The sequence below is a fragment of the Rana temporaria genome, chromosome 5 (genome assembly GCF_905171775.1).
Source record: "Rana temporaria chromosome 5, aRanTem1.1, whole genome shotgun sequence".
Taxonomy (NCBI): Eukaryota; Metazoa; Chordata; class Amphibia; order Anura; family Ranidae; genus Rana; species Rana temporaria.
Genome location: NC_053493.1, coordinates 120305964 through 120333863, shown reverse-complemented (window position 1 = coordinate 120333863; position 27900 = coordinate 120305964). Strand labels below are relative to the sequence as shown.

The 27900-nt window shown below is 42.5% G+C and overlaps 1 protein-coding gene across 2 annotated transcripts in view; it reads right to left on the bottom strand.

Moving 5' to 3' along the window:
- TCAIM (T cell activation inhibitor, mitochondrial) overlaps positions 1-19166 on the bottom strand; it is a 47684-nt gene extending 28518 nt beyond the window's left edge. The window contains exons 1-4 of one of the 2 annotated variants that reach the window (XM_040353073.1): positions 19036-19166; positions 9821-9894; positions 4919-5054; positions 453-606 (exon numbers count right to left, since the gene is read on the bottom strand). In XM_040353073.1, coding sequence (XP_040209007.1) covers positions 453-606; positions 4919-5054; positions 9821-9849 — 319 coding nt within the window. In that variant the 5' untranslated portion in view covers positions 9850-9894; positions 19036-19166. Of the gene's footprint in view, positions 1-452; positions 607-4918; positions 5055-7115; positions 7236-9820; positions 9895-19035 lie in introns of those variants that run through there. The other variant, XM_040353072.1, reaches the window with a different exon arrangement.
- Between the last annotated feature and the right edge of the window lie 8734 nt (positions 19167-27900).

Here is a 27900-nt window from a genome sequence, read left to right as displayed (position 1 = left end):
ATTCTGGTTATTTTAAATCAATGAAGCTAATTAAAATGTCTCATGTAATGCATACAATTATTGGAAAAAAAATTTAAATAGGGGGAAAAAAGAAAAGTAATTTTCGGTTTCGGACTGAATTTTTTTTTCATTTCGGTTTCGTTTCGGTTCTGAAATTTCCATTTCGGTGCATCCCTAATATATATATATATATATATATATATATATATATATATATATATATATATATATATATATATATATATATATATATATATATATATATATATATATATATATATATATATATATATATATATATATATTTTTTTTTTACACACACGTTTGGGGGTTTCAAGTCAATTACTAGCAAAAAATACTGATTTTAACTTGTAAGCAACGAGTGTCATAGGAAGGCTTAGGCGTGAAAGGGTTAAGCATTTGTTACAGAAAGAAAAATGGGATTTATTAACCTGGTATTTTGGAGGATTCTTGGTCATTCTCAGAAATCTGCTCAGTTTCTCGAACATAAAATGTGAGCTGGGCTGGCTTGTGTGAATGATGTCCAGGCTTCTGAAGATTCTCCAGATATCCATTTAACCGTTTTAGGGAGTTTTCATTGACCTCCTTGAAAAAATAAAGACAATGATTGAAAAACATGGTCTATCACATAAAATCCCAATGAAATACATTTACGTTTTTTGTTGCAACGTGACAAAATGTTGAAAATTTCAAGGAGTATTAATACTTTTTTTTCAAGGCACTATAGTTCTTAATGACATTGGCTGTATGTTTTGGGTTGTCCTCCTGCAGAATAAATTTGGGGCCAATCACATGCCTCCCTGATGGTATGGCATAATGAATAAGCATTTGCCTGTATTTCTCAGTTTGGAACAACCTATCTGCCAAGTTCTTTAAAAAAAAAAAAAAAAAAAAAAAAAACTGTGTGTACAAGCACTGTAAACCTAAATTAATTGATGCTGGATTGAAGCCAAAAAGGTTAGTCGCATCAAATGTTGATTTGATTTTTCCGCCTGTTCGCTCACTTTGCATTTTTTTTTTTCACAAAAAGTATAATATATTTTTTTAAAGCATTTTTACTTGACAAATACAGTATCGCAAACATGAGTACACCCCTCACATTTGTGTAAATATATTATTATAGCTTTTCATGCGACAACACTAAAAAAAATTACACTATGCTACAATGTAAAAAAATGTTTTTTTAGATCCTTAGAGCCGGTTCACACAGGGTCAGCCCGACTTGCCAGCGACTCTGCAAGGCGATCTGCCCACAAATTCAGAGGCGACTTTCAAAATGACTTCTGTAGTCGCCCTGAAATCATCACAAAGTAGTACAGGAACCTTTTACTAAGTTGGAGCGACTTGAGTCGGTCCTATTAGAACGGTTCCATTGTAAAGAAAGGGACCGCGACTTGTCAGGCGGCTAAGTCGCTTGATGAGTCGCCCCTGTGTGAACCGGCTCTAAGGCTTCATTCACACCTGAGCATTTTGTAGCTTGAAGCCTGAAGCTACAAAAGGCTGGAGGGGAAAAACAAAATCTATTCTCTATGGAGATGGTTCACATCTATACTCCAAAATGCTTGAAGCTCAAACAAGTTCTGGAACTTTTTTTAGGCAGATTACAGGCGTTTTCCTGCTTTTTCACATTGGTGACCTGTACAAGATTGCGGCAAAATGCATCAAAATTGCGCGACTTTCTGCCTGAAGAGGCTACGCTCAGATGTGAATGGGGCCTCAGAGAGTTCTTTGCCATTAGGTGCCATGTTGAACTTCCAGTGACCAGTGTGAAAGATTGAGAGCAATAACACAAAATTTTAAATACCTGCTCCTCATTCACACCTTGTAACACTAACGAGTCACATGACACTGGGGAGGGGAAAATGGCTAATTGGGCCCAATTTGGACATTTCCACTTAGGATGTACTCGGTTTAGACATCAATGGCTGCGTGTTGAGCCATTTTGAGGGGACAGCAAATTTACACTGTTATACAAGTTGTACACTCACTGCTTTACATTGTACCAAAGCATAATTTCTTCAGTGTTGTCACATGAAAAGATATAATAAAATATTTATAAAAATGTGAGGGGTGTACTCACTTTTATGAGTGTGTGAATATATATATATATATATATATATATATATATATATATATATATATATATATATATACATATACATATATATACATATACATATACATATATATATACACACACACACACACACACACACACACACACACACACACACACACAGCATGGTCAAGTCGCCAGAAGAAAGCAATTGCTACGCAAATGCCACAAAAGTATCCCGCTTATATTACGCCAAACAGCACAGAGCCAAGCCTCAAACCTTATGGCACAAAGTCATTTTGGAGCGATGGAGACCAAAATTGAGCTTTTTGGCCACAACAATAAATGTGACATTTGGAGAGGAGACAACGAGGCCCATTATGAAAGGTACGGAGGTGGATCGGTGATGTTTTGGGGATGTGTGAGCTACAAAGGCACAGGAGATTTGGTCAAAATTGTTCGCAAGTTGAATGCAGTATGTTATCAAAAAAATACTGGAGGAACATTTGCATTCATCAGCCAGGAAGCTGCACATGGGATGTACTTGGACATTCCAACATGACAATGATCCAAAACACAAGGCCAAGTCGACCTGTCATTGGCTACAGCAGAATAAAAGTGAAGGGTCTGGAGTGGCCATCTCAGTCTCCTCACCTCAATATCATTGAGACAATTTACAGCACAGGTGTCAAACACAAGGCCCGCGGGCCTAATCCGGCCCATTTCATGTGGCCCTCACACCTCTCCTGCAGCTGCAGGAGAGCTCCAGCCCTCCTCCAGACCATTACTTTCTGCTTTCAAGCAATGCATCCAGCATCTTCCCAGCAGCAGCATAATGAAAGGGGGTGCACTGTGGTGTAAGGGAGAGTGGGGGACTCAACTTCTGATGGTGGGATGGCTCTTGACATCTAATGTAAAGGGGAGGAGATACGCTGGACAACTAATCTTACAAATTCAACTGGCCCCTTTGAGGGCAATCATAATGCTGATGCGGCCCACAATGAAATTGAGTTTGACACCCCTGATTTACAGGAACTGTAGGCTTTTTGCCAAAAAGAATGGGCAGCTATACCATCTGAGAAGATAAAGAGCCTCATCCACAAAAGACTTCAAGCTGTCATTGATGTTAAAGGGGGCAATACACAGTATTAAGAACTGGGGTATGTAATCTTTTTATCAGGGTCATTTGGGTAGTTACTTTTGCCATTATGATTTAAAAAGAGTAAACACAGTTGATTCATAACAAATGGCTTCAGCCAAACACTAACCATGAGTGAAAGAAAAATGTGTGTTATTATTCATATTCTCTGAAAAATGGTCAAGAAACCATAAATTCTGCGAGTGTATGTAAATGTACGAGCACAACTATATTATATATATATATATATATATATATATATATATATATATTACACACACCATAAAACCAATCTTTCTGGTGGTGCTAAACATTCTGCTATACACATCGAAACGATTATCTACTGCAGACTTCCATTGTAGATTATGGTTTCCATTCTTGGCTGAAGAAACAGAACGTATCTGTGAAATGTGCAACAGCTTTAGCAAGGGATGTTGATGTAGTCTGCTGTAGATATTCATCCCGTTCCCAAACACTGCTTTAATCAACAGCACACTTGTTTTCTGAGAATCAAGCCCTGTGTTAGATTAGTAATCACAATCTATTAGATTTGTATGGGTGAGCAGAAACCACATGCAGTGCACTTGCGTTAGGCTGAAAATGAAAAACACAGAGGCCCGGATTCAAGAAGCAATTGCGCCTGTGTAACCATAGGTTACACAGCGCAATTGCTTACTTGCCCCGGCGTTACGAATGCTCCTGATTCAGGAACATCGTAACGCCGACTGCAGCCTAAAATCTGCATGGCATAAGGCTCTTATGCCACGCATATCTTAGGCTGCATTCTTGCGATGGCCGCTAGGTGGCGCTCCCATTGTGCTCAGTGTATAGTATGCAAATTGCATACTAACACCGATTCACAATGTTGCGCGAGCCCTGCGTACGCAATTTACGTCGTTTCCGTATGGCGTGTTTAGATTAAGGCTGCCCCTTCTAATAGCAGGGGCAGAAAATGCTAAAGTATACCCGTCGTTCCCGCGTCGCAACGTTCGAATTTTACGTAATTTGCGTAAGTGATTCGTGAATGGCGCTGGACGCCATTCACGTTCACTTTGAAGCAAATGACGTCCTTGCGACGTCATTTGCCGCAATGCACGTCGGGAAAGTTTCCCGACGGAGCATGCGCTCTACGCTCGGTGCGGGAGCGCGCCTTATTTAAACGATTCCCGCCCCCTACGGGATCATTTACATTAGGCGCCCTTACGCAGGGCAAGTTTACACAGCGCACACGCAATTTACGGAGCTACTGCTCCGTGAATCGCGGGAAGCGCAGTAAATTTGCGGGGGCGCAGGGCAAAAACGCTGCCCTGCGCCTCCGTAACTAAGGGGCAAATCTACCTGAATCCGGGCCAGAGGAAACAGAGGTCATTCCATTGTCCCATTTGGCAAGATTTATTGGGTAAGAGCATTTGTAGTGAAGATCAACATCATGTTGATTGTGACAAACACATGGGGCACAGGTCACATCAATAAGCTTCTGATGAGATAGAACTTCTTCTGATATATTCAAATGACCTGGTTGGTCTATGCCCCATATGCCTAACAGGTTAGGTTTACCAATAAAGCAAAGGTAAGCAGCCAAGTCAAACAGTAAAACGTGGTATGATGCACCTGCAGATACACATTTAATAGTTTGTGCTTAAGAGTCCTTAATCTGTGTACAATGTTCAAAATGTTGGGAGAGTGGATGTCGGCGTACTTACTCTTTCTCTTGGATGCTGACCAAAGAAATCAGGATGCACAGCAAAATAGAAAGGTCTTAGAGCATTGACTGCATCTGCACCCGAGAGGTTCCTGGTTTGGAGTAGATATGCAAAAAGCACCTTACCCCAACACAGCCTGAAAGAAAAACATATGCATTAAAAACACATAAGTATGTGGACAGTGTTAAGATTCATAGTTACTGTCAAATTGAAAGTGGCTCTAAACCCAGACATAAAATAACTAGAATGATAACATAGCCATTAATATAGCAGAACTTAATATCATTACCCAAAAATAATGGAGATGAGATCTTGGTTACCTGGTAAATAGTTTATATACTGTACATCCCTACCCCAGAGGGATGGGTTTTGCTGTGGCCATGGAATTAATTAAGCCGATTAGTCAATTATATTCACCAGCTCAGATTTTATTCGAAAAATAGTTGGATTTTATTTTGACTTACAAAATTTTATCTTTTTCAGGACAACTACCATCTATAGCTACAAGGCGTTGCGATGGGTTTCAACATCGCCTCATCATTCGCATATATGCAGGATTTTGAGAATACACCTTTTTGGATGATATAATTTAGGAAGTATTGTAACATGGTTGCGCTATATAGATGGCGTGTTCGTGATTTGGCGGGGTGACGTCGAAACCCTTCATGTTTTTGAGGTGGCATTAAATAGTTTCAGTCAGGATATACAGTTTAAAATTTGTGTTGGAGGGTCTATGTCCGCATTTTCATCCATCCGTTGCAGATGAAAACGGGACATACATTGGTCCTTATGTGATTACAGGTGTCAGCGGCTGACCATTCGCTGACACCCGTAATCACCCGCCTCCGCAAAGCTACGCTTTTTCGGACGGAAGAAAATCCTATTTTTCTTCCGTCTGGCGGATCGGGTGAACATACGGTCCGTGTTCATCCGATCCCCCCATAGGGGAGAGCGGAGGAGGAACAGGGCGGTCCCTGCACAGTGTGCGGGGACCGCCCTGTCAGCCAACGGCTCAGCTGGGATTTTACGGAGGATCCCCGCTGAGCAAAGCGGATCATTACTGATCCGCCCGTATGAAAGGGCCCTAACATGCAAAAAAATAATATATATATATATATATATATATATATATATATATATATATATATATATATATATATATATATATATATATATATATATATATATATATATATACACACACACACACACACACACATACATATATACATACATATATACATGCATATATACATATATATACATATATACATACATACACACACACACACACACACACATACATACATACATACATACATACATATATATATGTAACTTGTAAACTCAATCAAATGTAGCCAATCACCTTCTCAGTGGAACACAAAGCCATTTGACTTTCAGCTGTGGTCATTTTGATTAGCTCAAAATTAAAAAAAGCTTTCCTGGAGCATTTCAGTCCCTGATCGTGCAACTGAAACAAACAATCAACTATGGGTGTCAAGGCACTGTCAAAAGACCTCCAGTATAAAAATTGTGCACAGGCACAGTCAGGAGATGGATACAAAAATAATTAAAATGCTTTACCAATGCCTAGAAGCACAGTGAAGTATATTATTAAAAAGTGGAAGATATTTGGTACAACACAGGCCCTCCCTAGATCAGCATGTCCAAACTGAATGAAAGAGCGAGGAGGAAACTGGTCAGAAGCTACCAAAAGGCCTACAGCAACTTTGAAGCAGTTGAAGGAATTTATGACAAAGCATGGTCATTGTGTGCACCCGACACCAATATCACACATTCTCCACAAAAATGGCTTGTATGGGAAGGTTGCAAGAAAATAGCCACTCCTCAAGTAAGGCCACATGCAGTCACCACTGAGCTTTACCAAAACGCACCTTGAAGATTCTAAGGCCACATAGAATAAGGTGTTATGGTCAGATGAGACTAAAGTTTAATTATTTGGCCTGATCACCAAACAATATGTCTGGCAGAAATCCAATACAGCTCATCATCCAAATAACATCGTTCTTACAGTAAAGCATGGAGGTGGCAATATCCTGTTATGGGGGTATTTCTCTGCAACAGGGACTGGAGCACTTGTCAGGGTAAAAAGGAAAAATAGATGGAGCAAAATACCATCAAATTTTTAAGGAAAATCTGCTGCTAGAAAGATGTCAATGGGAATTAGGTTTACCTTTCAAGATGACAATGACCCAAAGCACACAGCAAACATGACCACACAGTAGTTGAAAGAGAAAAAGGTGAATGTCCTTGCATGGCCTAGTCAGTGCCCAGACTTAAACCCCATTGAAAAACTGTGGAATGACATGACATGAAGACTGCAGTCCAGAAATGGTCACCATCAAATTTAACTGAACTTCAGCAGTTCTGCAAAGAAATGTGGGCAAATATTGAAAATTCTAAATGTGCAAAGTTAGTAGAGACCTATCCTAACACACTAAAGGCTGTCATTAAAGCAAAAGATGGTTCAATAAAATACTGACACAAGGGGGTGATCCTTTTTTTCCTTATTTTTTTTTCTGACATGTTGGTGTTAAATCATTCACGTAAATGTTATAAGCTGTACTAAGAAAATACAGCTGGATAAAAAAACAAAAACAAAACAAAAAACGGTGTCTGGATGAAATGTGTAAAAAGATTCAGAGATCAGGATTATCCGGAAAAAACAGGAATTAAAGAAAATTGATCAGTCCAACGATGGGGGAGTGTCACGTAGAGACAGAGGAAATGTTTGCCAATCTGTATGGAGTATCATGGGTACAGTGAGGAGATCCTTAGGATCATAAACAAATACACTGGCCCTTGCTGCAGCGATCTTATACAGAGATTGAGGACTTTCAAGTAGTACCCTTAAAAGCTTACCATAGAAATAACCTTCACCTGACAAGCGAGTACATATGGATTTTCAGGGTCAGAAGAGTGAGGGTTAGGAGAACCTTTTTAGATAGCAGAAGAAATGTGTGCTTTCCATGTCTCAACTGCATACAATGTCATTTAATTAGGAGAGGAGAATTTGTTATGCACCCAATTAGTTTGGATACACCTTTCCTTAGTTGCTTCATTTGTAATTATTGATGTTTGCTTTGTATAATTAGTCAAATGGCGACAAACCTGTCAAGCCATCTTTCTTGCATCTTTTTCAATGGTTTTGATAAACAGTGGTTCACACATGGCTTGAGAAATAGTATAGTATTGCTTGAAACAGTGTGTGATCTTTTTTATACACACACGGATGTTTGAAGGAAAAGATTTTTGCATTACGTGGATCTCTCATTCCACCCCTTTCTTGTACGATAATGGCAGAATAGTAGACCGCTATACTGTATATGAAATTATCCATTTGGACATTTCAAAATGTAAAAGTCAACAGGAGTGGCTCACTCCCTTTCATTCATAGCCATTACCAAAACACAACACAACGCAACCATTAGCAAAACAGAACCAAAAGCAAAGCATTAGCAAAACAGAACCAAAAGCAAAGCATTAGCAAAACAGAACCAAAAGCAAAGCATTAGCAAAACAGAACCAAAAGCAAAGCATTAGCAAAACAGAACCAAAAGCAAAGCATTAGCAAAACAGAACCAAAAGCAAAGCATTAGCAAAACAGAACCAAAAGCAAAGCATTAGCAAAACAGAACCAAAAGCAAAGCATTACCAAAACAAAACCAAAGCAAAGCATTACCAAAACAGAACCAACGCATTACCATAACATACTATTACTGCAACTATATTCATTACCATAACAGAACATAATCTATTACCAAAGCCATAACATTACCATAACCATAACATGATGACCATAAATAACCATCATCAGAACCACAAACATAACAATTACCATAACCACAACCATTTTTTCTCTACTTCTGCTAACTAATACAACCAGGTCTTTTCCCTCCCCAGCTTGTGATTTAGCAGTGAAGGAAAAGCTGTAGACTGATGAGCCCATCTTTCTGTCACACTTCTTTTTCTCCTGTCAGCATGTAAGGCCCCTTTCACACGGGGCGGATCAGTAATGAACCGCCCGTGAACCTCCACTTGCTCAGCAGGGATCGCTCCGTTGATCCCCGCTAAACGGGTGGATGACTGGGCGGTCCGCGCACACTGTGCAGGGACCGCCCTGTCTTTTCTCCGCTCTCCCCTATGGGGGGGGAAATCGGATGAACATGGACCATCTGTCTGTGTTTACCCGATCCGCCAGACAGATGGAAAAGTAGGTTTTCCCTCCGTCACACTTTGGCGGATCGGAGCGGGTCAGATGTCAGCGGGCATGTCACCGCTGACATCCGCGGCTCCATAGAGGAGCACGGAGCGCCCGTTCAGGTCCGCCTAAAAAACTGACAGGCGGACCTGAACAGGCCGCCCGTGTAAAAGAGCCCTTACTTGTTCACACATGGGCCGCCTATGACGTCATTGGCTGCATATACAGTAAATATCTCTTAAAATGGTACATGTTATGTACACAGATATGTACAGTACCTATAGGCAAGCCTTAGTATAGGCTCACCTATAGGTACAAATAATGGATCAGAGTTTACCAACCACTTTAACCTACAGCTGTATTTTTTTGTGTTATTTTATCTGCCTGGAGTTCAGCTTTTAGAATCAGTGACATGAGTCCACTGAAGAGCTGTAGGAGATTGGGAGCACTCCTTTTTATTCACCATTCCAAGATTTTTTTTTTTTTTTGAGAATTTCCTCTAAAATGGAGCAAGAAGATAATGTAATTGTATATTTAGAGATAACTATACACTCACTGTATTCTGAACACTGTTTATTTCTACAGTCACCTTCAGGTCAGCAATGTGTCACTCTACGTGATTTTCAAGACAGGCCTCTATGAAATATGAATGATTGAGGTCAGCTTTGAGTTCTTACCTCTTTGTGGCTTTGCAACCACCAAACATGTCAGTTTCACAGAGTAACTCAGCATGCAGAAATCAAAGAAGAACCTTAAACAAAAGAAAACAGAAAATGTGAGCAAGCATTTGGAGACACAGAAGCTTTTTGTACATAGCAGCTCTATACATTTCACTGCAGTGGGTGGCAATCCTTCAGCACTGCTGAAACGAATGTACAAAGCCTAGCATAAAATAACTTTCCTGGGGATAAAAGATAACTGCACACAGAATATCGCCTTACTCTGACTGAATTCTTATCAGTGCAACCTGAAAAACCAAATAAATCTACAATGTTATGTGTGTTTTTTTTAAAGAGAATGACCATTTTTGTAAAAAAAAAAAAAAATTCATCCGACACACTCCTTGGGAGCGTTGGATGCCGGGTCCCACACCATGTCTTGTGGTTAAAGTGTTTCTTATGCTGTACCATGTACTTGTATTAAAACATATCATGTTCTCTTTATATAAACTAGATAGACTTGTGCCTTTTTCCAACCAGACTATGTATTGCTTCCTTTGTGTGAAATCCCTGGTGTTCCTGCCAGTCCCCTCTGCTTTCTTTTTAAAAACTGACCACACTAGGCATGAAAGCACAGACTGTAATAATCGTGGGACAAAAGTACAGTGAGTGGGATAGAATAATCTAGACAGTTTTTATTTTATGTCACAATGTAGAGTATAATATTTCCTATCATCTGTGCCCAGTCTTGCCACACAGATATATATATATATATATATATATATATATATATATATATATATATAGAAAAAAGAAAAAAAAAATACTAAAATATATGAAAAAAGAAGAGGGGGGGGGGTGGTGCCATCCCGGCCCCTTACAGGTGTACTGCCTGTACCCCCCTGATGGCGGCCCTGACCCTCTCCAATGATATTTAATTGTCACCTGCTATAATCAACTTCTGTCCCCATCTATCCATATTAAACGTTACTGCAGAAGTCTCAACACCAAAAAAAAAAAAAATACAATATTGGTAGAACGATATGGGTTTTTCTCTGGCAGATGCTGATATTGGGGTGGCCGATGGCCGATTTTTGTGGCCGATATTTTAGGCCAATAAAAAAACAAAAAAAACAAACACACACACACACACACACACACACACACACACACACACACACACACACACACCCTCACCCACTCCTTCCTGCTTACTCCGGTCACTCTAGCACACACTTTATGTCCTCAGTACAGATGGCACTGGCACTCGTTTGGAACTGGCAGGTGGCACTGGCTTGGAACTGGCAGTGGTTGGCACTGGCAGGTGGCACTGGTTTGGAACTGACAGATGGCACTAGTTTGGAACTGGCAGATACCACGGATTGGCGGTGCACTGGTAGGCACTGGCGGGTGGCACTGGTTTGGAACTGACAGATGGCACTGATCTGCCATGCCTGCACAAAAGCATCCCGCAGAAAAGCACATATGTGACCCTAGGGTCAAGTGCATCTAACGCACAGTCACATTCTGTGGATACAAGGATTGTGGCTTAGGCCCCTTTCACATTTATACGACTTCAAAGTCGCGCGATTTGGGATCAGTACAACTCCGACTTTGGCATTAACCAATAAAAACATACATGGTGTGAGGCAATTCCTTTTCCTGGCACCGCAGTTGTCATTGCTGCTGCGGCAGTAGCAGTGCATGAGGAAGAAGAGGAGAAGCGGAGGCGGAGAAGACGTTGATATTGGGTACATCCCATCATTGCCAATCGTAAAAACAGGGGTCAATTTTGGGTCCTCTATAATGAAGCATGAGAAGAATGCTCCTTACATTGGTGGTCAGTGAGAAGAATGCTCCTAACATTGGTGGTCAGTGAGAAGAATGCTCCTTACATTGGTGATCAGTGAAAAGAATGTCCCTTACATTGGTGGTCAGTGGGAAGAATGCTCCTTACATTGGTGGTCAGTGGGAAGAATGCTCCTTACATTGGTGGTCAGTGGGAAGAATACTCCTTACATTGGTGGTCAGTGGGAAGAATGCTCCTTACATTGGTGGTCAGTGGGAAGAATGCTCCTTACATTGGTGGTCAGTGGGAAGAATGCTCCTTACATTGGTGGTCAGTGGGAAGAATGCTCCTTACATTGGTGGTCAGTGGGAAGAATGCTCCTTACATTGGTGGTCAGTGGGAAGAATGCTCCTTACATTGGTGGTCAGTGAGAAGAATGCTCCTTACATTGGTGGTCAGTGGGAAGAATGCTCCTTACATTGGTGGTCAGTGGGAAGAATGCTCCTTACATTGGTGGTCAGTGGGAAGAATGCTCCTTACATTGGTCGGTCAGTGGGAAGAATGCTCCTTACATTGGTGGTCAGTGGGAAGAATGCTCCTTACATTGGTCGGTCAGTGGGAAGAATGCTCCTTACATTGGTGGTCAGTGGGAAGAATGCTCCTTACATTGGTGGTCAGTGGAAAGAATGCTCCTTACATTGGTGGTCAGTGGGAAGAATGCTCCTTACATTGGTGATCAGTGGGAAGAATGCTCCTTACATTGGTGATCAGTGGGAAGAATGCTCCTTACATTGGTGATCAGTGGGAAGAATGCTCCTTACATTGGTGATCAGTGGGAAGAATGCTCCTTACATTGGTGATCAGTGGGAAGAATGCTCCTTACATTGGTCGGTCAGTGGGAAGAATGCTCCTTACATTGGTGGTCAGTGGGAAGAATGCTCCTTACATTGGTGGTCAGTGGGAAGAATGCTCCTTACATTGGTGGTCAGTGGGAAGAATGCTCCTTACATTGGTGATCAGTGGGAAGAATGTTCCTTACATTGGTGATCAGTGAGAAGAATGCTCCTTACATTGGTGATCAGTGGGAAGAATGCTCCTTACATTGGTGGTCAGTGGGAAGAATGCTCCTTACATTGGTGATCAGTGAGAAGAATGCTCCTTACATTGGTGATCAGTGGGAAGAATGCTCCTTACATTGGTGATCAGTGGGAAGAATGCTCCTTACATTGGTGGTCAGTGAGAAGAATGTCCCCTTCATTGGTGGTCAGTGAGAAGAATGTCCCCTTCATTGGTGGTCAGTGAGAAGAATGTCCCCTTCATTGGTGGTCAGTGAGAAGAATGTCCCCTTCATTGGTGGTCAGTGAGAAGAATGTCCCCTTCATTGGTGGTCAGTGAGAAGAATGTCCCCTTCATTGGTGATCAGTGAGAAGAATGTCCCCTTCATTGGTGGTCAGTGAGAAGAATGTCCCCTTCATTGGTGGTCAGTGAGAAGAATGTCCCCTTCATTGGTGGTCAGTGAGAAGAATGTCCCCTTCATTGGTGGTCAGTGGGTCATTGTCTTTATAGTTTGTCTTTGTAGTTTATCTTGTCTTTGTAGTTTGGGTCACACAAATCATAAATAGCTGGGCACTCACGGATAAATCGAATGATTTGCTCATTATCGAGGACGTCTCTTATTTTTACCTGTTTGGAGCTCATTGTTCCTGAGGGAATAACCAGGAAGTGAATGTTTGGTGGAAAAATGTGCTCGAGAGGGGCTTCTATGCTGAAAGGATTGGGTGGGACAAGGGTTAAAAAGCTGCTTGTGCTTACAAAGTCGTACTGAAATCGTGTCTATATTATTCAGGTGCGATTTGCATGCTACTTCAGGGGTTTAACATTGAGGTCTATGGACATCAACTTGCATGGAAATCGGACCAAAGTAGTGCAGGGACTACTTCAAAGTCATGCCAGTATGAATGGTGTTCATTGAAAATCATGGAGAATGACTTGTCATACGATTTTGCAGTACAAAATCGTGAGACAAGTCGTATAAGTGGGAAAGGGGACTTATGCGTGGTGTATAATTTCTTTTTTATAAAAAACAAACAAACAAACAATGGCTTGCATCATGGTGAGAATTAAAGAATGCCTAAAATTGTTTTGTATAAGCCCAAACATGACTGGTTCTCAATAAAGCTACAACCACAGTTTAACCTCTCCTCCAATTAACCTCTAAATATTCCCTCGGCTCGGACAGACTGGAAAAGGTAATCATAGCTGCTTTGCACAAGAGATTCGGATAGACCCAACGTAACCTAATAATGTAACGGAGAGAATAGGAAACCACAACATTTCCACACAGTATTACAGAAACGCTGATTAGTTAGAAATCTTTTAGTATTTATCAGTTATACGAGTCAGAATTTGAAGTAAAACTAAAAAGGCAAAACTTTTTTATGTTTCATTTTGGATATAGTAAGGGAGAGCTATAACCCCCTGTAAGGTTGATTTTTGCCATCTGTGTCCCATTGGGGAGATTTCGCCTCACATTGTGTCCCATTGGCAAAACAGGAAGTTAGAGGAAATTCTTTTAACCACTTCTATATTCTGGCACTCCTCTCCTACATGTAAAAATCATCATTTATTTGCTAAAAAATTACTCAGAACCCCCAAACATTATATGTTTTTTGAGCAGACACCCTAGAGAATAAAATGGCAGTCTTTTTTTTTTTTTTTTATCTCCCACGATATTTGCGCAACAATTTTTCAAACGTGGTTTTTTGGGAAACAAAAGTTTCATGAATTGAAAAAACAAAACAAAACATAATATGAAAGATGATGTTACGCCAAGCAAATAGATACCCAACATGTCACGCTTTAAAATTGCGCCAAATTTCGGTACTGAAAAATCTTTGTAGGCGATACTTTATTTTTACGGGTTACCAGTTTAGGAGTTACAGAGGAGGTCTAGTGCTAGAATTGTTCCACTCTAACACACGTGGCGATACCTCACGTGTGATTTGAACGGCGTTTACATATGTGGGCGGGACTTACATGTGCATTCGCTTCTGAGTGCGAGCTACCAGGGACAGGGGCGTTTTAAAAAATAAGATTTTTTTAAATTTACATTTTTTATCACTTTTATTTCAATTACAAGGAATGTAAACATCCGTTGTAATAGGAACAGGTCCTCTTTATGGAGAGATGCGGGGACCCCACATGTCTCCTCCAGGCTGGAAAGCACGAGATCGAAAAACAAAATTCACGATCTCATGCTTACCAGCTTTGTTTACAATCGCGGCCCAGACGTGACATCATAAAGGCCGCGCCCGGGCCTAGAGATGACTGGTGACCATTTCTCCAGGTCCCCGATGGCACGGGAGAGCCCGGGGAAGCACCGGATGTCGCCGGGGGGGGGGAATGTCCCCTCTCATCACCTGTAATAACGATCAAGCGGTGCAACTGCCACTATGCACAGAATCGCTGGCTGAAAACGAGGATATCTGAATGATGCCTGTAGCTGCATCATTCAGATATTCCCACTGAAAGTCCAGGACATCAAATGTCGGCCTTCGGCTGGAAGTGGTAAAGTAAGAAAATCTCCGGTTTGTCACCAGAACTAGGGTCTCAATTGGAAGATGTTCCCTTTATTACTATTCTGGGGACAACACAAAATTTGGGGTAATACTAAATAGGGCAGGGCTCGACAAATCCCGGGCGCCAGGTCGCCATGGCGACTAGAAATAGGGTCCTGGCGACTTGGCTTGGAAGGGGGGCAAAAAAAAAAAAAAAAAAAAAAAATTTTTTTTTTTTTGTGAGCTGGGGCCATCTGGTGGTGAGCCGTTGGTATTACAAGTTATTACCACCAGATGTGTAAGCTGGCGCCAACTGGTGGTGGCTGTTGGTATTACAAGTTAAGCATTACAAGTTAAACAGCAATTCTAATGTAATTTTTCACTATTTTCACTGCCATCTCCTTCCCTCTAATTAGAACCCCCAAACATTATATATATTTTTTATCCTAACACCCTAGAGAATAAAGTGGCGATCGTTGCAATACTTTCTGTCACGTCGTATTTGCGCAGCGGTCTTACAAGCGCACTTTTTGGGGAAAAAATTACACTTTTTTAATTAAAAAATAAGACAACAGTAAAGTTATCCCTATTTTTTTTTATAGTATGAAAGATAATGTTACGCCGAGTAAATTGATACCCAACATGTCACGCTTCAAAATTACGTCCACTCGTGGAATGGCGACAAACTTTTACCCTTTAAAATCTCCATAGGCGACGTTTAAAAAATTCTATAGGTTGCATGTTTTGAGTTACAGAAGAGGTCTAGGGCTAGAATTATTGCTCTCGCTCTACCAATCGCGGCGATACCTCACATGTGTGGTTTGAACACCGTTTACATATGCGGGCGCTGCTCACGTATGTGTTCGCTTCTGCGCGCAAGCTCGTTGGGACGGGGCGCGTTTTCTGGCTCCTAACTTTTTTAGCTGGCTCCTAGATTCCAAGCAAATTTGTCAACCCCTGAAATAGGGGGAATCAGCACAAACAGCAAAAAAACCTGCAGGGGTTCTAATCCCTCTCCTCTATCAAAAAATTATAAATAAAAAGTTTTGCCTTTAGTTACACTATAAATTGAACATGCAACAAATACATACATCAGATCACAAATGCAACACATTATGTACTAAAAATAAATGCCCTCTAGTACACCCGATGACACGAGATATGTGAGATTATAGCCAGTGTCACTAGAAGGAGGCCTCGCTGTCACATTTGTTTCTTCACAGAGCGTACGCCACAGCCAAGGACACTGCAATGTTTAACAGAGCAACACGTCCTACTCAGAAATGAAGGGCACAAAGATTTAATAGCTAACAGCTCTCACATCTAAATGTAAAGCGGTTGTAAGGTCTTATGTAAAAAAAATAAAAAAATAAACAGGTTTATGGTTACCTGCTCTGTGCAATTCTATTGCACAGAGCACTAAATCTATAGAGCAGAGCACTGGATCAAGCGATGACTCAGGTAAGTATAAGAAGGGAAGGTGGGATGGGCAATACTACCCAAATATTTTTTACCTTACTGCAGGGATGCATTAAGGTAAACATTTTAAGGGCTTTAGAACCACTTTAAGGGGAGGATAAACTACACCATTGTATCCCTCTTTGAAAGTTGCAGCTTTTAAGAAAAACTCTAGAAAGAAATGACTTTAAAACTGCTGGTATACAAGGAGTTAGGTGCAAAAGGCTGTAGAGGTGAGAGAGCTCCAGGAGGTGGCATACACCCTAATGCAGTGGTCATCAACCTTGTCCTGCAGGGCCCACTAACAGGCCAGGTTTGCAAGATAACTGAAATACATCACAGCTTATATCATTTGCTGCTCAGTGATTGCAGTATTCTAGTCTGCATCTCCCCAAGGTAATACATAAAACCTGACCTGTTAGTGGGCCCTGCAGGACAGGGTTGATGACCACTGCCCTAATGCACTTAAAGGGGTTGTAAAGGAAAAAAATGTTTTTCCATAAATGGCTTCCTTTACCTTAGTGCAGTCCTCCTTTACTTACCTCATCCTTCCATTTTGCTTTTAAATGTCCTTATTTCTTCTGAGAAATCCTCACCTCCTGTTCTTCTGTCTGTAACTCCACACCGTAATGTGAGGCTTTCTCCATGGTGTGGAGTGTCGTGCTCGCCCCCTTTCTTTGGACTACGGGAGAGTCCAAACCAAGCTGGTCCAAACAAATTATTTATTTTACTTGAGAGGAACTCCTGTGCTCCCATCTACTCTGTGGCCAATTTTGCCACTTGTGGTTTCAGCCGGGTCATTCCCTGGCTGTAACAGCGAATCAACCACAATCTGTGCTTGATTGTCCACTTTGAAGCAGGGAAGACCCCCGATATCTTCATAAAGAGTACCTGCCCAAAGCCATTACATAGGGGGCTTGTTAGTCCTCTTGCGATGGCAATTGAAGTAGAACTTCCGCTTTAAGTACTTGTGACCCCCTGACATGCCACATTTGGCATGTCATTGTTTTTGGGGGAGGGGGGGTACTTAGTATTCACAGGTATTCAGCTCCCACACCTCTCCTCCCTTCCTGCAATCTTCTGGGACACGTCACAGGTCCCAGATGATTGCATGGCCATTCACAGCGCGGCACGCCCAGCTGTGAAGCCACAGCCGTGCGCCCACACATGCAGTGCCGGTGTCCTATCATTCTGGGTCCCCTATCAGATAGTGCCCGGGTTGGACTGCGCATGCACAGTCCGAGATCACGGAAATCTCAGAGACTGAACATCTGTAGTTGGAGCATGCGCAGTTACGACGCTCGCTTCCCATGCTTATCGACGGCGCTCGCTCATCTTGATAAAACAGCGCTGACCGCGCTCACAGCAATGGGCTGGTGTATTATTGAACAGTGATTTTTTTTTTTTTTTTACAGGTTGGACATCTCGATAGAACAGCGCTCACAGCAATACAGCAAGGGGTGGGTGCATTATTGAGCAGTGATTTTTTTTTTACAGGTTGGACATCTCGATAGAACAGCGCTGACCGCGCTCACAGCAATACAGCAAGGGGCGGGTGTATTATTGAGCAGTGTTTTTTTTAACCCTCTGCCCCTTGATGCGAGCATGGCCAGCGCTGTTCTATCGAGATGTCCAACCTGTAAAAAAAAAACACTGCTCAATAATACCCCTGCCCCTGTTTAAAAAGCATCCGCCACCTTGCTGTGAGCGCGGCCAGCGCTGTTCAATCGAGATGGGTCCCCCCCCCATCTGATACAGCAAGCGTCGTGGATAAGCTCGCTCCAAGAACAGCTGACGCAACAGATGTTAAGTCTCAACGCTTTTTGTGATCTCCAATTGCGCATGCGCAGTTCAACCCGGTCACTATCTGATGGGGGGGACCCATACTGATAGAACACCGGTACCGCGGAGAGGATCGAGGCTTCCCTGGACCGTGGAACAGGTGAGTGTCTGTTTATTAAAAGTCAGCAACTACACTTTTTGTAGCTGCCGACTTTAAAAATGGTTGGAACGCCCCTTTAAAATTAAATTTAAAAAGAAAAATGTTAAGGTGTACAATTTTTTTTAATTAATAAAAATAATAATATTAATAATAAAAAAATGTAAATGAAAAGCCCCATGGCTCTGGTGTACAGTTGCAGTACAGAGTGGGACTCCTATGGGGATGGGGAGGTCCTGGCAGTGCAGGGGGAACCTATAGAACAGGGAATGTATCAGCGTGGCTGGGGGACCCTTTCAAAAGCAAACACAGGGGAGGAATTAAAACAGCAAAGTTATATTATCTGTTTTATGAAAAAAAATACTTTTATTTCCAATTTTGCCCCCCTCCTCCTCCTCCCCCAGTTTGTGCTCCCCCCTTACACCTCATATAATATACAGTATTTCCTCATGTGTGTACAGTCAGCCCTCCTCTCTGTATAACAAATTACCTTCTGTCCCCCCCAGCAGCCGGTCACCATTGTGTCACATCCATGACAGTCCTCAGTGTGTCTCTCTGATCTCCCAACACACGGCTTCCTGCTGCTTTGCCCACGTGATCCGGTTCTCCTCCAATCCCGGAGCGCATAGCGGCACGCCTCTTTGTGTACATGTTTCGATAAAACTTTATTTAGATAAAAGCAATCACTGCACCACTTCCAATGCATGGCTACGTGGGAAAAACACGGACTGAATGATGACAGCGCCTCTCGCCGATCCAACACATGAGGATCGTACATACCTCACCGTGTTCTATTAACCTCTATATGTAATTTGAGGCACAGGCCGATACAAAAAGGTATTAAAGTGGAACTTCGGCCATTTATAAGAAGAAAATCAGAGTCTGTAGCTATAAATACATAACTGTCCCTGATTTGGAGCAATGTCCCTCTTTCCTTCTCATTTCGGTCTGATCTATATGATTGTATATAAAATGCACTATTTATCTTTCAAAACGTGTTTCTCAGCGCTAAACCTTTCATGTGATTTCTAAATTGCTGCATTTGTAAATGTCAAAAGCCAATATAAAGGAATAGTAGTGGTAAAAAAAACAAAAAAACACCTTTTCCCCCCAGATTTATCCTTTAAGGTGGCGTGGCAGGGGGAGTGTCCTATGCCTACATACTTTTGTTAATAGCATCCTTCCCAGTTTTATGAGATGGGAATGAGGGGCGCTTATTATCAAAAGTATGCAGGGCAGGCATAGGACCAGTGGCGGCTGGTGCTAAAAACATTTGGGGGGCGCAAACTAAAAAAAAAACAAAACATCAATTGCTGCCACTGTGCCCATTAAACGCTGCCACTGTGCCATCAAACGCTGTCAATGTGCCCATCAAATGCAGCCACTGTGCCATCAAATGCGACTGTGTCCATCAAACACTGCCACTGTGTCCATCAAACGCTGCCACTGTGTCCATCAAACGCTGCCACTGTGCCATCAAACGTGCCACTGTGCCATCAAATGCTGTGACTGTGCCCATCAAACGCTGCCACTGTGCCATTAAATGCAGCCACTGTGCCATCAAACACTTCCAGTGTGCCCATCAAATGCTGCCACTGTGTTAAATGCTGCCAGTGTGAGTGTGCCGTCTGCCCGGCCCTTACCCTGTCTTGTGGAGCAGCGGGTGATGGCGATGAGCGGGGTCCTTCATGTCTCCTGCACTTCTCCCGTCTGGCGTCCAATAGCAGCGCCTGTTGTTTCAGCCAATCAGGTGACAGGTAACCAGACCTGAGCAACCTGATTGGCTGAGAGGCAGGTCAGTGTCATGGAAAGCGATGTATTCGGTTCCCTAACACACCACTAAGTAATCAGCGGGTGCACTGCTGTGCATTCGCTGTTTACCCTTTTGGAAGCCTATTAGAGCCCACAGGCTTTAACCAGACACTTCAAAAACACACCCGCTGCTGTAATTCATATGCCTGGCGCACGACAAAGGGCCAGGCACATGAATAGGGGGCGGCAGCGGCGACTATAGATAGATTCATGCAATGAATCTATCTATGGTGAGAAAGAGAGTGACAGGAGAGGGGGGGGGGGACGGACGGCTCTCCTGTGCCCTTTATGAATGCACCGCCACTGCATAGGACACACCCCCTGCCACACACTTCCCAAAAGTGGAGCCTCCGCTTATTTACTTCCTCTGGTGCTACATTTGGCACCTTTCAGGAAGGAGGAGGGGACGGGGACCTGTTTTTGACAAGTCCCTGTCCCCACTTCTGGGATACGGCACTGCCCCTCGGAAGTTCTGCCCCCTCCTCCTTCCTCTGGGCCAATTATAAAGCACAGCGTGCTTCACGAATGCGCAGTAGGCAACCTTTAGTGGAGATGGCAGCGGCAGCACTTGACAGCCGATCCAAAAATCTGCTGGGGTGCCGACATTGCGGGCTCCATGGACAGGTAAGTGTCCATATATTAAAAGTCAGCATCTACAGTATTTGATCTGATGAATAGCCATTTAAATCTGATGAAGAAACAGATGCTTTGAAGAAACGTTATCACCATGTTCTGACGTCACTTTCTATACGTCTCCGAGTGTGTTCCATGCTGGTTCTGAGACGACGGGATGGATGTCCGGTGGGTTATTCATCTCCTCCCATGTTAACATCTACACACCACCCCCTACTGGGGACCCGCTGAGTGACCACAGTATTTTAATTTTAATTAAATATACCATTCGTTGCATCTTCTGCTGCACTTAGTTTTTGCTGAGGAGCAATCGTGGGTGGTCACCGGGCGCCCACAGTGAATCGTGCCCGAAATTACGTGCCGGTACGTCGTTTCGCGCAATAGGGCCGCCCCCTGCCGCAGTATAAATGCTGTGGGCAGTCCTCAAGTGGCTAAAAGAAGATTTATACAAAAATAATAATAATTAATTATTCGTTAGACGCACAAGTGTTTTTTTTACCATTACTTTATATTGGCTTTCAGGATTTTTCAAATGCAGCAATTTAGAAATTGGATGAAAGGTTTAGCACTGGGAAACACTTTTTGAAAGATAAAAAGTGAATTTTATATACAACTATATAGATCAGACCAAAATGAGGGACAAATGAGGAAGAAAGAGGGAGCTCCTTTAACCGGTTCCCAACCACGTCACGCAGATATACTGTGGCACAATGGCTCTCCGAGGTGAAATCCCGTACGGATAGGTCCTACCCATTTTCGGCCGCCAGAGGGCGTGCATCCGCTGCATGGTCGGGACCCGATCGCCGCCAGCCACGAACGAACACCAGCATGGGGATTTGTGTGTGTAAAACACACAAATCTCTGTGCTGTCAGAGAAGAGGAGCCATATCGTTTGTTCCTACTAAGTAGTAAAAACTATATGTCTCCTCTACTAATCACTCCCATTACCTTTAGAACACACCGAGGGAACACACAGTTAACCCCTTCCCTGCCAGTGACATTACACAGTAATCAGTGCATTTTTATAGCACCAATTGCTGTATAAATGCCAACAGTCCCAAAAAAAGTGTCAAAAGTCTCCAATCTGTCCGTCGCAATACCGCTAAAAATCGCAGATCACCGCCAGTACTAGTAAAATAAATAAATAAAAATACCATAAATGTTTCCCATAGTTTGCAGACGCTATAACTTTTGCACAAACCAATCAATATACGCTTATTGCGATTTTTTTTACCAAAAATATTTAGAAGTATATATATTGCCCTAAATTAATGAAGATTTATTTTATTTTGGGTATATTTATTATAGCAAAAAGTTAAAAATATATATTTTTTTCAAAACTGTTGCTCTTTTTTGTTTATAGCGCAAAAAATAAAAACCGCAGAGATGATCAAATACCATCAAAAGAAAGCTCTATTTGCGGGAAATAAAGGACGCAAATTCCATTTGGATACAGCGTAGAACGCGCAATTATCAGTTAAAGCAACGCAGTGCCAAATTGTAAATACAGGACACAGTATGGAGTAATCACTTTGATGTTCTACAGAGAGAGCAGATTGTCATATTATATTGGAGAGTGGATCTTACTATGTGTGGGGGGTTGGCTTAGACCAGAGAGATAGCTTATTAAAGGGGTTGTAAAGGCTTGTGTCTTTTCACCTTAATGCATCCTATGTAGGGATGGGCTATCTGTTCGAGTCGAACATTGCCTGTTCGCTGAACAGCGAACAACCCTTTAAAAGTCTATGGGAGAAAACAAAAGTGCTAATTTAAAAGGTAATATGCAAGTTATTGTCATACAAAGTGTTTGGGGACCTGGGTCCTGTCCCAGGGGACATGTATCAATCCAAAAAAAAGTTTTAAAAACTTTTCGGGAGCAGTGATTTTAATAATGCTTAAAGTGAAACAATAAAAGTAAAATATTCCTTTAAATTTTGTGCCTGGGTGATATCTATAATATGCCTGTAAAGTAGTGCATGTTTCTCGTGCTTAGAAAAGTCTCTGCACAAAAGGCCCTTTCACATGTACGTACGGACAAACGGTCAATTTTTTACAAGTCCGTTTACGGACTTGTAATGCTTCCCTATGGGATTGCAGACATTAGCGGATGATGCATCCGCTAATGTCCGCAAAGATCCGCTTTTTCAGACGGAAGAAAACCCTATTTTTCTTCCGTCTGGCGGAACGGATCGGATGAATACGGACATAAGGTCCGTATTCATCCGATTCCCCATAGGGGAGAGCGGAGGAAAGACAGGGCGGTCTCTGCACAGTGTGCAGGGACCGCCCTGTCCGCCGACAGCTCAGCGGGGATTTACGGATGATCCCCACTGAGCCGACGGACACACACGGGGCGGATCAATACGGATCCGCCCTGTGTGAAAGGGCCCTTAGTCCATTACCAGGCGCTTTGATTCTGGTATGAAAATTAAGGGGAACCCCAAACCAAAATAAAAAAAAAGTGTGGGGGCCCCCCCAAATTCAATATCAGGCACTTCAGGTCTGGATATTAAGGGGAACCCTGCACCAAAATTTAAACAAAAAATGGCGTGGGTTTCCCCCCAAAAAATCCATACCAGACCCTTATCCGAGCATGCAACCTGGCAGGAAAAGAGGGGGAGACAAGAGAGCGCCCCCCTTCCTGAACCGATGATATGGGAACCTTTAGTGTCACTTTAAGGTAAAGTGAGATCTTCATTATTACACTGGATGGTCTCCACTAGCACATCACAATAGCGAAATATGGGTACCACCAGTTCCAGCACTGCACGACTGACAGTGTACTCTATCAGACAGCTTACCCATGTCATCAGTGGACAGGTCCCCATTAGGTTACAGACATACCACTGATCCACCAGTGTCTCTTCAGCCATGGACAGCAACCAACCATTCATAATTTTATATATATATATATATATATATATATATATATATATATATATATATAAAAATACTTTGTGCGCAAACAAAAAAATGAACTTAATAAATAAAACAAAAACACAGATCTACAGCAAACACAAAATGTGTTCCCACATCAGTAATATTGAAAATGTGTTGCGCTGCTCAAGACAAAATAAGTATGTGTAATAAAACACTCATAAAAAATATGATGAAAGTGTTACACTACTCAAAACAACCTAAAAAAAGTATATATAAAATAATAACAAAACTATACATATGTGATTACACATGCAAAGATAAAAACATAAACTGTGATGTTAATCGCTATATATATATAAAATATATATATAAATATATATATATATATATATATATATATATATATATATATACACTGCTCAAAAAAATGTAAGTTACTCTTTGAAAACACATTAGATCTTAATGAGAAAAAAATCTCATGCTGGATATCTATATTGATATGGGCTGGGTAATGTGTTAGGCTGGGTTCACACTACTACACTACTTTCATCCTACTTTGCTCTGCTACATTGGTCCTACATTTATCCTACATTGGTCCTACATCCATCCTACTTTCATGAACAGGATACTACTTTGGTCCGACTTCAATGATATTCAATGGGCCTGAAGTAGGATCAATGTAGGACCAAAAGTAGTACAGGGAGCATTTTCAAAGTCGGACCGACTTGTGTAGGACGCTACAAGACGCTCTCATAGGGAAACATTGAACACAGAGCAAAGTAGGATGAAAGTAGTGTAGTAGTGTGAACCCAGCCTTAGGAATGAAAGGATGCCACATTGTTTGATGTAAGTGAAAATTATCCACCTACAGAGGGCTAAATTCAAAGAGAAAAGATTATGCAGCAGTCCAGTCTGAAATTTATTAGCAGCAACTCAAAATGTTACATAGTTTGTATGGCACCCACATGCATGTATGCATGCCTGACAATTTTGGGGCATGCTCCTAATGAGACGACGGATGGTGTCCTGGGGTTATTTCCTCACAGATCTGGACCAGAGCATCACTGAGCTCCTGAACAGACTGAGGTGCAACCTGGCGGCATCGAATGGACTGAAACATAATGTCCCAGAGGTGTTCTATTGGATTTAGGTCAGGCGAGCGTGGTGGGCATTCAGTGGCATCAATGCCTTTATTCTCCAGGAACTGGCTGCATACTTTCGCTACATGAGGTCAGGCATTTTCATGCACCAGGAGGAACCGGAAACCCAGCACCTACTGCACCAGCATAGGGTCTGACAATGGGTCCAAGGATTTCCTCCTGTAGAGGTCTGTGCATTCCTCCATGGATATGCCCCCCCAGACCATCACTGACCCACCATCAAAATGGTCAAGCTGAACGATGCACAACAGGCATAATGTTCTCTTTCACATCTGTCACATGTGCTCAGGGTGAACTTGCTCTCATCTGTGAAAAGCACAGGGTGCTAGTGGCGAACCTGCCAATTCTGGTGTTCAATGGCAAATGCCAATCGAGCTCCACGGTGCCAGTGAGCACAGGTCCCACTAGGACGTTGGGCCCTCAGGCAACCCTCAAGTCTATTTCTGATTGTTTGGTCAGAGACATTCACACCAGTGGCCTGCTGGAGGTTATTTTGTAGGGCTCTGGCATTGCTTATCCTGTTCCTCCTTGCATAAAGGAGCAGATACCGGTCCTGCTGATGGGTTAGGGACCTTCTACGACCCTGTCCAGCTCTCCTAGAGTAACTGCCTGTCTCCTGGAATCTTCTTCATGCTCTTTAGACTGTGCTGGGAGACACAGCAAACCTTCTTGCAATGGCATATATTAATGTGCTATCCTGGAGGAGTTGGACTGCTTGTGCAACCTCTATAGGGTCCAAGTAACGCCTCATGCTACCAGTAGTGACACTGACCCTAGCCAAATGAAAAACCGTCAGAAAAGATAAGTAGGGGAAAAAATGTCAGAGGCGTCCACCTGTAAAACCATTCCTGTTTTGGAGGTTGTCTCGTTGTTGTCCATCTAGTGCAACTGTTAATTTCATCAACACCAAAGCAGCTGAAACTGATTAACAACCCCCTCTGCTACTTAACTGACCAGATCAATATTCCAGGAGTTTAATTGACTTGATGCAATACTCTGATTAAAAAGCGTTCCATTTATTTTGGAAGTATCTTCTTGTGAATAAACAATTTCAATCAGTGCTCCACCAGCAACTGAAATGCTTGCTTGCCTATTACATGGACCTATATAAAAATAATGGTCACAAAATGCTCTTTAACCACCTCCCGCCCTATAGGCAAATGCAACTACAGCACGGGCCTTAATTGCCGGGAGACCGTCATATGATATCCTCATGTGCATCAAGTTCTTGCGCACCCCCTGTGGGCCCGCACGGCATGCTCTGTGATCACGGAGTCTATGAGACTCGGCTGATTACAGATCAGAGTAAGGGGCCGAACCCAGCCCCTTACCATGTGATCAGCTGTCAGCCAATGACAGATGATCGCGTGATGTAAACAGACGATCAATAATAGTTTTTTTCTTTCCCCCTCACGCTGTCAGCGTGAGGGAAAAAAAAAAAAGCAGATCACCAGCTTCTGTCAGAGGGACATCAGTCCCTCACATAGAGAGCCATGGCTGCCTCATCTGTGTCCACCAGTGCCACCTATCAATACCCACCAGTGCTGCCAATCAATTCCCATTAGTGCCTCATCATCAGTGCCACCAATCAGTGCTGCCTATCAGTTTCACCTACCAGTGCCCACTAGTGCCAACCATCAGTACCACCTATCAGTGCCCTTCAGGTCCACCCATTAGTGACAAGACCTGAATATCATTAAACATCTGTGGGGTGATTTAAAGCGGGCTGTCCATGCTCGGCATAGTGAAATAAAGGTGGGGTGTTGGCGCTGCCCTACCTATAAACTGTTCCAAGCCGTGAGTGTGTACAGTGACCCTGAGGGGTACAAATATAGGTGATGGTGTGATGGTCAAATAACCAGCATAATGTGTGGAAACAAATGTGTGTCCCAACTACATGTGGTATGCAAGGTACCAGTGTCTACGTGCTGGCATGCATAAATAAACTTAGACAAAAAATAAATCAACACAAACTGTGATGCCACTGACAACCTGTCAGATAGCCTGTGCAGGCTTCCAATGTGTGTATAATGTACACTCATATAAATGTTAATGATGTTCACGAGAAAAAATATAAAAAGCATAAACACGTGAATAGTCCCATCAATATGTGCAATAAAAAAGCTTTCTCAAAAGGGAAAAATAAAATAAATAATGCAAAGTCAATGGAAGAGTGAAAAAACCTCCCAGGATTGGGATGGTTGAGTCCGTGCTTGCAAAGGTGCACCTATAAAGGTGAGTGCTCAAGTATGCAGTAGTGAAATTCCACGCAGTGATCATGGTGCTCCCCCTCCTGGGTCCCCATTCACCAGAGGCACTAACCCCTGCAGGGGTAAAGTGCAAGTAGTTAGCCTCCCACGGCTCTGGGATCTCCTACGACTCCTCTGCTGTACTTGGGACCTCCTTCACTTCCTTGTGATGAGTGGGGACCCAGGAGGGGGAGCACCGTGATCACTGCGTGGAATTTCACTATGGTCATCCTGAGAATAATCAGGATGCTTGGAGCTCACCTTAGAACCCTTTTCTTGGGAGTTCATCGAGTTAAACAGGATTCAGAAACATTTGGTTTATACTGTCACCTACAGAAGAATTTGGACACTGGTAACCAAAAAACAGTGACCAGCTTGGTAGAACACCTCACATTCTCAGCAAGTTGTAACCAAGTTGTCCTGAGAATAAGATTTCACACAGATCCCTTCCATTTTCTTTTCAGACCAGATCAGACCTGGAGGTAGGCAATTGTAAATAGACAAAGATCTGTTTACACCCACCTGTTCATAGGGATGAATGGACCTTCTGATCAGGGCCTGATTGGAATGGCAGAGAAAACGGGCCTAAGTCTCCTAAATCTCAAGTCCATTTCCAGGGAG